Below are 12055 nucleotides of genomic sequence, written 5' to 3'. Positions count from 1 at the left end.
AAACTGGCCCTGGGATGCATGCAGGACAAGCCTGGAGGGGGCCCTGGGAGCTCAAAGTACATTTTCAGGCTGGCATGGACATTTTCCAGGGCAGGGCAGATTTTGAGGCGCACTGCGGGACTCAATGCTGGGCAGTTTCTGGGCATCATGGAGCGGTGTGAGAGTCTCGGGGCCCAGACTTTAGGCTCAGAGCCATTCTTCTTTCTAACCAGGGCCTTGTGCTCCCTAAAAACAACAACAGCCCTTCCCCTCCACCCTCCAAGCCATTGCCCGGCTTATTGGCTTCTCTTAAGCCTCTGCCCACAGTCTGCAGCTGACATGATCATAATGGTGGCTTACGGAAATCAGGAGTGGCACTCGTAGTGGGATCACCCCTGCACAGGGGTACACATGGCCTCCTGGACAGTGTAGAACAAATGGGGAGGGCTGTGCTTAGAGACTGATGGCCTTAACAATGTGGCTGTTGCAGGGCAAGGGTAGACTGGATTCAACAGGTAAAAGCAAGGATGCCCCAAGATCCTGCTGGGTCCTAGTGACCCAGAATGAACACTAGTTGCCTGCCTGCCTGCCTGCCTGCCTGTCTGCCTTTTAATCCGGCCAGCCAGCCAGCCAGCCAGCCATCAGTATTGCCCCTCATTTCATACACGCGCGATTGGTGGTTTGAAGAAGAGGAATGGCTGGGGTCCGCTGATCAGAGCTTGTGCCAGTGCCATTCCTTTAGTATTCACTGCAGTCATAACCAAGTCCCATGAAGTAAGAGGACTGGGCTGATGTCCCCAGCCCCATCAGAATGTACTAGACATTGGGGCGGTGGTGGTGGGACACAGGGAGGGCAGGAAAGGAATTAACTTCCCGTGTGTGGTTTCCTTCCAAATTCAGCATAGACTTTAGCCCAGAAATTGGTGCTTGGGTAACATGGGCATACAGTTGAATGAACATCAGGAGATTGTACCCCAGATTAGTAACTGACCCTCCTCCCCAAATCCCCATAGAGATGTACAGACAGACAGGAGGAGAAAGGTCTGTTCCTTGGGACACAGATTCACTGAGATGACGTCTGACCCTCCAAGGCCCACATCCTACATACCTTGGTAGACGAAGTGGAAACCCCTGGCCGATACTTGACCTTTGGCGCTGAACTTAATGAGAACTTGATTGGAGGTGGCCAAGGGCAGCGACTCTCCTGCCGAGAGGAGTGAGGGGAAGGAAGCCAGTGAGTGTGGCTGTAACATTCAGCAGCCAGCATCCGGGCTGAGGAGAAGGAGGGCGCAGCCTTGCTGCACACAGTGACTTCTCCCATGTACCAGGACTCCGCTGCAGCCTACTGCACAGCCTGCACCTTCCAGCGGGAAGTGCATAGCTGGGGGGGGGGGGTGGTGGTGGTGCAGATGTGGCTCAGTTGGTAGAGTGCACGCCTAGCGTGCACAACGCCGTGGTTTTGATGGCCCGGCACGGCACGAATGGGGCAGAGTGGTACACACCTCTGATCCCAGCACTTGAGAGGCAGAGGCAGGAGGATTGGAAGCTAAAGGTCATCCTCCACCCCTAGTTATCTAGTATGCCTGAGGCCATCCTTGGCTACATGAGATCCTATTCCCAACCCCCATGCCCCGCTCACCCACTCCCCCATTCCATCCCCAGTAGAGACGGTTTTACATCCAGACTCTGGCCACTGTGAGGCCAGCATGGCAGAAGAGCTCAGCACCTTCATTTACAAAGCAAGATGAAAAGGTTTGGAAAAATCACATGATCTGTTCAGAAAGGAGGACGCTGCTAAAAACATGTTGATTTATGGGTACGGAGAGTGTGACCGTTACCCTGCTGGCTGGAAGTTTACGTGGGAAAGTGAAATCAGGCTCATTAAGGATAAATACAGGAGAATCAGATACTGGTTTGTCGGGAGGAAGGAGATAAGATCATCTGAGAGCTCTGGCCTTTCTCAGATGCCCCAAGTTAGAGATGCAGGACTCAGACGAGGACATCTCTGAGAGCAAAGCAGATACTTGTCAGGACCCTGGAAGGGACAGCTTGGTGAAGGCTGGGACTGCCTAGGGTGTGTTATCCTTAAAGCACAACCTGCAGAAGATGGGGAAAGCCTGTAAGGATACAGGGCAGTGGGGAGTGCTCGTGTCGGGGGCAGAAGAGCCGGCTGAAGCCAGCTTGGTGTAGTACAGATTGGGGAGGGCAGGACAGCAGCAGCTGGACCCAGCGCAGCGAAGCAGAGCCCTGCCCATCCTCCTCTTCCTGTGGGAGCCCAGGCACGATGTGGTGATGGGGCAGTGGCATGAACCCTCTGCATTCTGCCTCTCCGTTACCTTAGGGACCCCAGACTCCATCTTGCAAAAGGAAGTGGGAGTTACATAGGGCTAGGCTGTGTCCACTGGGGAGAGGTTGAGGTTAAGATCAGTGGGAGTCACTGAGAGAACTCACTGATGCCTCTAGAGAGACCCGTGACGCCACCAGCCAGAATGACCAGAGAGAACCTTCTGCTTGGCACATTGAGATATACAAGTGGCCCAAAGTCATTTATCCTAGCTAAGAGGCATTGCTTCAGATCACTTCCGGCTGCCAGAGCAGAGGGAACCTGGAGAAGACAGTCTCTTTGTCCATTAACACCACCATTCTCCTTTCCTCCTATCTGACATCTGTAACTGAGAGCCCCAGTGATGGCTGGCAGGGCCCAGGGGCCTTCAGTCCTGGCTACACACAGACTTCCTGCTCCTGGGAGGGCGCAGAAATGACCGGCTATAAGAAAACTTCTAAGGAAGGGGCCGCTGCGAGACGTCAAAGCAAACCTTTCATGGGAATTACAATGCAGCACAGAGCGAAGGTTTTTGGTCCTGGTTGCACAGGGATAAAGGGAACATGGCACCTGCAATGCCAGAGGAAGACATGGCACAGGGAAGCGCTGAGGCCAGTGAAGGCTACATGGGAAGGGAGGAGACGATTGCTCTAACACGTGGGGTGGGGCATCCTGACACGTGGCTTGTGGGTCAGACATCCAGAAGTGGTATGGATGTGAAACTGGGCTATTCTTCCAGAATCTATAGGAAAAACAACACGAAAAGATCAAAGCCATGAAAGAAATAATGAGCCACACAGAGGACAGGCAGGAAAATCCAACAAGCAGATATGGGGAATTCCAGAGAGAGAAGGAAGACAAGACCAAGAAAAAGAGTTTACAAAGAAATACAAGCAGGCGGTGGCAGCTCATGCCTTTCATCCCAGCACTCGGAGGCAGAGGCAGGCAGATCGCTGCGAGTTCGAGGTCAGCCTGCTCCATCCACAAAGCGAGTCCAGGACAGCCAAGGCTAACATGGAGATACCTTGTCTCAAAAAACAAAACAAAAAGAAGAAGAAGAAGAAGAAGAAGAAGAAGAAGAAGAAGAAGAAGAAGAAGAAGAAGAAGAAGAAGAAGAAAGACAGCTTGCTGAGTTGGAACTCGGCTGCATGGCTTGCCAAGTACCAGATTTGATAAGGAAAACAGAGCTCAGCTGAGAGGGCTGTTTAATTTTCTAAATAAGAAAACAGGAAAGCCCCACGGACAGCAAAGTGTTGGCGAGTCACAAGGATGAGGCTCCGCTTGGACCCTAATTTGCCTGTAATATGAAGTGTTGGAATAAGATGGAACAATCTGTGCGTTTGTTTTTTTTTTGTTTTTTGTTTTTTTTGTTTTTTTTTACAAAAGAGAGCATTTGGCCTGTAACTCGATTTGCAGGCTAGTTGGCATTTTTGTGGTATGCCGGAGGCGGGGAGGTGGGGGAGTCATTTGTGTATCTGCAAGCTGACAGAGGGAGGACTGTGGTTCTGAGCCCCCACGCTGAGGGAAAGAACTTCAAGAGAGAAGCCAGGAGCCAGCAGGGCTCAACTCTGCTAGGGAAGGCACATTAACCCCAGATGTTCTTGCCAATGAGGTAAAGACTAAAGGCCAGTGTCTAAGCTTATCCTTGGGTGAGAAATTCATGATTTAAAAATAATCACCAAGACCATTAGCACAGAAGCCCAAGTGGACAAATGAAAAATTAAAAAACTGGAGACAGGCCCGGTATGAATGGAAAAGCCAGGGCGAATCTTCCAAACCAGGAAGCCTATCTCCAGGGGACCGCAGACACCAGCCCAAACACCTCGCCCCATAAAAAGTAGGGCGGTCCTAACAGGACTCTCAGGGAAACCGAGGAAAGGCAGGCAGCAGAAACAGAAACTGTTAAGAAAGCAGGAAGCCCTCCCCTGGCCCAAATGTCACAGTTGTCACGGAAGACGCGATGCACTACTTTCAACCACTGCTCTATCAAACACAAAGCCACACAGAGATGCTGAACACAGCCTTTAAGCTTCTCTCGAAGCCAGCACACCTTGGCCACGGGGCGCTGGGCTGGAGGAGGGGCAGCTTGTACCTTCAGTCCAAGTGTTTCTCTGAGTGAGGAATCAGACACGAATACTGCCCACCCTCCGTCTGTCCGTCCTTCTGTCCGTCCGTCCGTCTGTCCCTCACTCCATCCCTCTATCACTCTCTCCGTCTCCCTCCCTCCCTTCCTCTTATCTGTTTCCTACTTATTTTCCTTCATTTGTTCCTCCTTCTTTCTTTCCTTTCCTTCTATTTCTATTCCTCTTTCCCTTTCCTTCCTCCTCTTCCTTGTTGTCATCTCTCCCTCTTCCTGTCCCTCCCTCTATCCCTTCCTTCCTTTCTTCCTTCTATCAAATTTGCACACCTACATCTATACCCATACAGAGGTCCTAGAAATATGCCCCTTTACACTTACCTATTGGCCACGTCCCTCTACTTCTACACTTTCAGATATAGACTGTCATAAACTAAACAGCACTCTCGGCTCAGAAAGACTAAGAAGAACACAGTAATCATCTGTCTGTCTGTCAGGAGGGTTTTTTGTCTGTTTGTTTATTTTTGAGACAGGCCTTATAATGTGCCTCAACCTGGAAGTCATTATGTAGACAAGGCTAGCCTTGACCTTACAGAGATCCTGAATGCTGGGATTAAAGGAATGCACGACCATGGCCTGCTTGCCTTATTTTCTTGAAACAAGGTCTTTCACGGAGCCCGCAGCTCGGCAGCCAGCTATCCTTTTCTCTTCACTCCCACAGCACTGGGGCTACAGGTGTGCACACTGCCGTACGTGGCTTTTTATGTGGGCTTTGGGGATTTGAACTCAGGTCCTTGTGCTTGAGCAGCAGGTGGTCTTACCAACAGAGCCATCTGTCAGGCCAGAAGTGATATTCTTTTTTTTTCTTATTTTAATTAAAAAGGATTTCTAGATTTATTTTATATGTTTGATTTTTTTTTCTGCCTGCATGTATATGTGCACTATGTATGTGCTTCGTGCCCATGGAGGTCAGAAGATAGTGACTTCCTTTACGTTATATACTTTGGTGTAAAGTAAAGCAGTAGAAGATAGCATAAAGTCTCCTGGAACTAGCGTTCCAGGTGGCTGTGAGCAAACAGTAGGGGCTGGGACTAGAACCTGGGTCCTTGTCAAGAGCAACAAGAGATCTAGACCACTGAGCCCGTCTCATTAACCGCAGAAGAGATATTCTTAACTCTTGGCCAACAAAAAGAGTATCACGTGTTAAAGTAGCATGTGTCGAATAGTGTATATCAAAATGAATAGCAAAAAGATGAGGACCGTGCTGTAAGCATGTGCAAACTGAGCACACTAGTGTAAACATGTGCCTTCTTGCACAAGGAGAAGCACAGACAACGCTCTGTGCACAGGATGTCAGGATGAGAAAAACACAGCAACTCGAAGAAGCAAACAGAGGAGAGACTTGGTGCAATAAAAGCAGTGGCTAATTAGAAAGTAGCAAACTCCACAGAAGTGCTGATCAATTGGAACAATAAGAATTTCCCAGAGCAACAGAACCTCGTAAACCCCTGGAATAGCGAAGCAGAGAAGAGGACCAGGAACACGGCACACAGGGCTCCAGAGGCAGGGAACATAAACACTGGAGCAAGAGGCATTAAAAAAAAAAAAGTCCCTGTGTGTTACATAAATAACATCACTAAAGTAAAGAGAAATTATGAAACGAATTTTACTGAAAGATAAAATACTAGCATTGAAATTCAAACAATTTGCCCGCATAGACCAGGAGCCATGGTAGGAAATTAAAGAAAAGCCACTGAAGAGGAGGAAATAAAACAATGAGGCAAACTTATTTGCAAGTGACGGTGCTTTTCACGCAGCAGCCAAGAATTAGTCTGTGATATCGGTCCTATGGAGGATGGCCCAGCAGGTTTATAAAAGGGGTATACTCTGAATGTCAGTCTTAGAATTGACCAGCAAAGACTGGCTAGAAAACACAAAGGGAGGGAAAGGGGCCCATTTATAATAAGAGAGCAATAAGGACTGCTTTAAAAAAAAAAAAAACCTCCATAAAATAGCTGGAAATAAAGTTAAGAACAACAGAAACAAACCACACTGCTTAATGAAAGTGGCAGCTTCACTAGCGAAGTTTCTAAGAGATAAATAGAGACATGCGCCCTATTTCCAAATGGGAACAAGCGTTAGGATTAGGATGTACACTCTCTCCAAAACAATCTATACATTGCGTGAAATTCTAGAGATAGTTCTTATGTGCCTTTTTCTTGTTTTGCATCACTGTCTCATGTAGCCCAGGCTGACCTTGAACCTGCTAGGTAGCTGAGGATGATGACCTTGAACTTCTGACTCTGGTGCTTCCACCCTGCAAGGGTTGGCATCACAGACCTGCACGTTGCACCGGGTTTATGTGGCGCTGGGCACTGAACATGCCGGCCTTTGTGTAATGCCCGGTCAGCGCTCTGCCAGCTGAGCTATAGTGCCAGCCCTATGCATTTTTTTTTTAAACTGACAAAATATTTCTAGATAATATTTGGAGGTTAAAAACAAGAGTGGCCAATTTTAAAAAGTCATAATAACTGGTTGTAGGATTGCATGCCTGGGAGTCAGGAGGGTGAGAAGTTTGAGGTCATCCTGGGTTAAGTAGAAAGACTTGTCTCAAAAACAAAACAAAACAAAATCAGTCAAAGAATGACTAAAGAGATGGATAGACCCATACCCTTTAAAGTTATTATGACAGGTCTGGAGCGGTGACTCAGTAGTTAAGAACATTTGTTGCTCTTTCAGGGGACCTGAGTTCACTTCCCAGCACTTACATGACTATTCACAGCCATATCTGACTCCAGTTCTAGGGGGTCCAGTGCCCTCTTCTGGCCTCTTTGGGAACTGTATACATGCAGTTAAAGCTCCCATACACATAAAATAAAAATAAATTCTTTAAACAGTTATTATAGCACCAAGTACGATTATAGTTTTATAATAACCAAAACAGGGAGAGATATATACTTGGAAGAAATAGATTAAAAGTATTGGAAAAGATCCAAATACCATAAAAATTAGAATATGTAAATTTGGTATTTTCAAAATCATATCAGGACAACTGATTAATTGGCTTGAGTCTCTGTATCAAATAAAACGTCAAAATAAAACCCAGAGGCATTAAGGCAAAGAGATGGAGCCAAGGAGAAGAAAAAAAACAAGGGATAGTCATCTGTTCTGTATACAAGCAAAAGAGTAAAGATGAAAGAAAGAGCAATTTGATCTTTCAAGGGGCATTTTAATTTTCTAATATCAAAACATACCCTGAAGAAAATTTCACAGCAAATGGCAAACTGGAAGGAAAGTTTTTTATAGTGTGTGAAAATTCCTGTGCTATAGAATGTATTTTGCCTGTAGCCATGTGGGGCTCTACTTCATGAATAAGAAGATGAGGGCTAATAGAAAAATCGACACAAATTTGCAAGAAGAATGCATGGGCCAATAAACACATCATAAAAAAAAGGTTAGCACCTCAGTAGCAATAAAAATGGCAAATTGGAAAATGATATACTATTTACACATTTCAAATGGATAACTTCTTTTAATCACTTCACTTTTAGAGAACAAAGCTGCAAGATCTTTTCATCACTGTTATTTGACAATCTGCATAACAGAAAAGCTTTGATAACCTCACTGCACTCTTGGGTTTTTTTTTTTTTTTTTTTTTTTTTTTTTTTTTTTTTTTTTTTTTTTTTGCTTTTTTTTTTTTTTTTTCAAGACAGAGTTTCTCTGTGTAGCCTTGGCTGTCCAGGTCTCGCTTTGTAGACCAGGCTGGCCTCGAACTCATAGCGATCTGCCTGCCTCTGCCTCCCGAGTGCTGGGATTAAAGGCGTGCACCACCACCGCCCGGCCTCCTCACTGCATTCTTTAACTCATCTGTTCTTAAGATTTGCTGAGGTGCAGTCGGGGACATGTTTAGCGATGTACATATAATGCAGCGAGTTACTGTTCATAACGCAGAAGCAAGCTAAATACACAGCATTAGGGGATTTGTTACATAAATCTTAAGTAACTATAGAAGACCTACCAAGAAGCATTAAACACCCTGCTGTGAGAGAGATGCCTAATGACGGAGGAAAGCTCATGTTGAATAACAGCAATGAACCATATATACTGTTTCATTCAATAAAGTACGTAAGAGTCCGTCTAAGCAGATCTGAAGAGCAGAAGGACACTTTTAGATCTTGGTAATCATTCCTTCTGAGGGTTACTTAAAATTCCCCCTTATGATGATTTTGGGTTGGCCCTACATCTCCTTCAAGGAAAACACAACATTTTCATAGTGAAAAAAGATGAGGTCTGGGTGTGAGTCTGCAGGGTGCCTGGGTCCTCTGTTGTGTGTGGCTCCTCTGATGTGGAGACATGGTAGCAGATTATAAACCAGCACATTTTTGGCCATGATGATTATAGGGCCTCATTCCTGGCTGTAGTTCTAGGGTAGCCCACTGACCACCCCCTCTGCCCCGCCCTTATCCACTGCCCTGTCCCACCCCAATGCCTTGCTGGCCCCGAGTACCTGTGTGAGAGCCCGAGAGTGAGCTGAGGAGCCGGGAGTGCTGGCTGTAGCCATCGTGGACCTCCACTATGTCGTTGAGGGCTGTGTGGAAGAAGGCAAACTGGCCAAACACCACTGTGGAGGAGACATGGCATGGAAATCTCAGTGCAGAGGATGGGCAGGGTACCGAGGCGTACGGGGAGGAGATGGGGCATCTGATGGCTTTAGGCCAGGAAGAGAGCAGCTAGAGCGAATTGCTGGTACAGGGGCTAGGTCAGTGGGCGTCTTTACTGCAAAGTTAGCACATGACAACAACGGGTGTAGGGACACAGCTGGAGAGTCCCCTTCTCCACAGGGGTCAAGGCGACCCTCACACCTGCACCCAAGGTCAGGTCAGTGGCGGTAAACTGGAGTCAACCTTACTCTTTTCTACATAGCTGCAGCAGCCACTTGAGGACTCAAAGCAGCTTCTGGTGAAATCTTCCATTTCCTCCCTGATTCCAGGAGCCTGTGATCCCCTTGGCTTTTTTTTTTTTTTTCCTTCCTTTCAAATTTCCAGCCAACCAGATGAGCCCCTGGATATCAGCTCTTGTACAGTAAGTGGCATGAGAGCAGGGAGCAGCATCCTGGCCCCAAGGCAGGAACAGCAGTCTACACAGTGGGCAATATCTCCACCTTACTCATCCAAAAGGGGATGTGACATTCACCCTGCACCCATTGGCTGCCAGCGACCATACTAGCTGTGTGCATTGTCTTCTTTGACTTTGGCTTCTACAGAAATTATTTATATTTTTGCAGACCAAGAAGCAGAGGTTCAGAAGTTAAAAGAATTCCTTAGACCATTCTGTTAATTTGAGAAGGGACCCTCATGAGCTCGGGTCTCCATCTGAAAACATCAGGGGTGTCCTCAGCTCTCTTCTCTCTGTCAGTCAGTGCTGGGGCGAGGGCAGAGTTGGTCACCGTGGGGATAGCTCTTATCCACCTGAGCACACCTGTCTCCTAGTTGACCTGGTATACGGCCAGGCCAGCAATAGCCAGGTAGGTCCCATTCTTGCTTTGGGTCAGAATCTTCCGCTCGTAGAAAGTAGGACATATGTGTGAGTTTGTATGGACTGTGCTTGTGTGTGCTGTGCACGTATGCCGTATGCATTTTCTTTAGGTGATGTGTATGTTTTGTATATATTGTATGCTGGGGCAGAGGGGGAGGGACTCAGGCCATGGAGTTAACTGCTTGATACAAAATAATCTGCGGTGCAGAATGAAGCAGCCTGATCCTAGTTCTTGACCATGGGCCGAGGAGGAGAGAAAGAACGCGGGGAAAGACATATTTCTATACCCTGAAAATGGGCACAGCCCTGGTGACAGGGGTCTGCAGTCTGATAGTGAGAGGGACACGAGGAGTTCCCGTCTTCATTGCGTGTGCATTTTAGTGCCTCTTCCCACCCATGCACACACTTAGCAACTAAACAACAACAACAGCAACAACAACAGTCTCAGGGAGTGTTATTTATCTCCTAGGGGGAATGGGGCAGCATGGTAGTGTGAGGCAGGCTACTTCTGAGAGGGGAATCACAGAAAACGTCCCGGCAGCATGATGTCAGAACTGACACCTGAGTTGGGGACAAATCACTCCAGTCTACCTCTCGTCCCCCTGGGCTCTGGGTTTGGCCTCACGGGCAAAGAGGAGCTCTCTGGAACACAGCCCCTTAGCAACCAGTGCTCGCCGGAAGCTTTCAGCTGTGCTATGCTGGCCAGGGTGGGGTAGGTTACTGGCTAAGGACTTAACTCCTTGCCATGAAAACAACTGAGCACAGTACTGCATGCCTGCCATTAAGGCTTCCTGACTTTCTGGACAGTGTTTCCTGACTTTCCCCAGCCGGATCCTGCAGGGCTAAAGCTCCTGTCTTGGTGGGAGGTGGGCAGTGTGTGCATACATAACTAAGGGTCCAGGTGCTGGGGCAGCGCTACAGGTGAGGATGGGACTGAGCTGGGACTGAGCCGGGGAGTTACAGAGATGGGAGTGTGTCTCCCACCTGGGTGGTTCCAGGCCTCAGCAGAGCAGACAAGCCTTGGTGGCTGGCACTAAATGCTCGCTGAATGACTCAAGCATCTGGGCCCTAGCCTCTGCTCTTCTCATCCTATGTTTGAGAAGAAGTAGTATGTTTTTCCTAGAAGGTCAGGGTGACAATGCTGATTTCTTCAGCCTAGGGATCTGGAAGTTTCTCTGACTTCTTGGGGCAGGTATTTGCCTCGTGGGGTTTCTTGCTCCTTCCTCCTCCTTACAGCTGCTGGATTTTTCTCAGATGGGCAGCTTGGAGTGATGAGGCTTCCATTCTCTCTCCCTCACCTTCAAAGCCACCTGCATGCCAGCCCAGGCCACACACTGCTAGGGCCTCAGCAGGCCGGGTCTGCAGGGATTCTAGTCCCTTCAATCTGTGCTGTGCATAGGAGACTCGGGAGCATCTGGCCTTCGTCGGCCCTCTTCACCTGTTCACCTCCCCCATCTCCCCCACTCCCCACACACCATGCCTGCCTGTATCCCTCTTTTTCCTCTGGTCAGGAAGGCTCCTCTGTTGTATTCCAGGATACTATGTTGTCCTGTCAGCTCTCACAGTGGCAGCCTGAGGGCTTGTCATTTTGGAAGAAATGGAGAGGTGGGGGGTGGGGGTGGGGGTGGAATCAGAAAACGGAAAAGCGAGCCATGGAAACCCTACCGTAGTCCTTAGGTACAGTGACAAAATACAAGCAGGTCTGTCCACTGGTGTAGTTCTGGGGGTAATTTGGGGACAGGACCACTCCATCTGAGCCCACGTACTGTCCACCACAGGGAGCTGAAAAAGAAGCCAGAGAGGGACCTGGTGACATGGTGGCCTCTTATCTTCCTCTCACCCAGCCTGAGCCTCTGGCCCTGGCCTGGCCAAGGAAGCCCATGTGTCCCTAGGCTGAAACCTACCCAAGGACACACATCAGCCTTTGCCCTCTAATGTTAACGCTGGCACGGGTCTTTGACGGCACACCCTTAGGGCTCACATCATGAGACTTTCACGGTTATATGTAGGACTTAGACATGGTCTTTGACTCCACGGCTGATGCACACAGGCACTGGTGTTCACTGAGCTTCCTTCCCTAAACTTCCCTTCTGGGAGCCACTCACCCATGGTACTTTCTGTTCCCATTGTCGGAGCCAACT

At 48.2% G+C, this 12055-nt stretch overlaps 1 protein-coding gene across 1 annotated transcript in view; it reads right to left on the bottom strand.

Annotated features, from left to right (window-relative positions):
- Csmd2 (CUB and Sushi multiple domains 2) overlaps positions 1–12055 on the bottom strand; it is a 561027-nt gene that overhangs the window by 85204 nt on the left and 463768 nt on the right. The window contains exons 31-33 of the mRNA XM_051172054.1: positions 11580–11696; positions 8887–9000; positions 1088–1183 (exon numbers count right to left, since the gene is read on the bottom strand). Coding sequence (XP_051028011.1) covers positions 1088–1183; positions 8887–9000; positions 11580–11696 — 327 coding nt within the window. The remainder of the gene's footprint in view (positions 1–1087; positions 1184–8886; positions 9001–11579; positions 11697–12055) is intronic.

The sequence above is a fragment of the Acomys russatus genome, chromosome 29 (genome assembly GCF_903995435.1).
Source record: "Acomys russatus chromosome 29, mAcoRus1.1, whole genome shotgun sequence".
In the NCBI taxonomy this organism is placed as follows: domain Eukaryota; kingdom Metazoa; phylum Chordata; class Mammalia; order Rodentia; family Muridae; genus Acomys; species Acomys russatus.
This window is presented reverse-complemented; position numbering and strand designations above follow the sequence as displayed.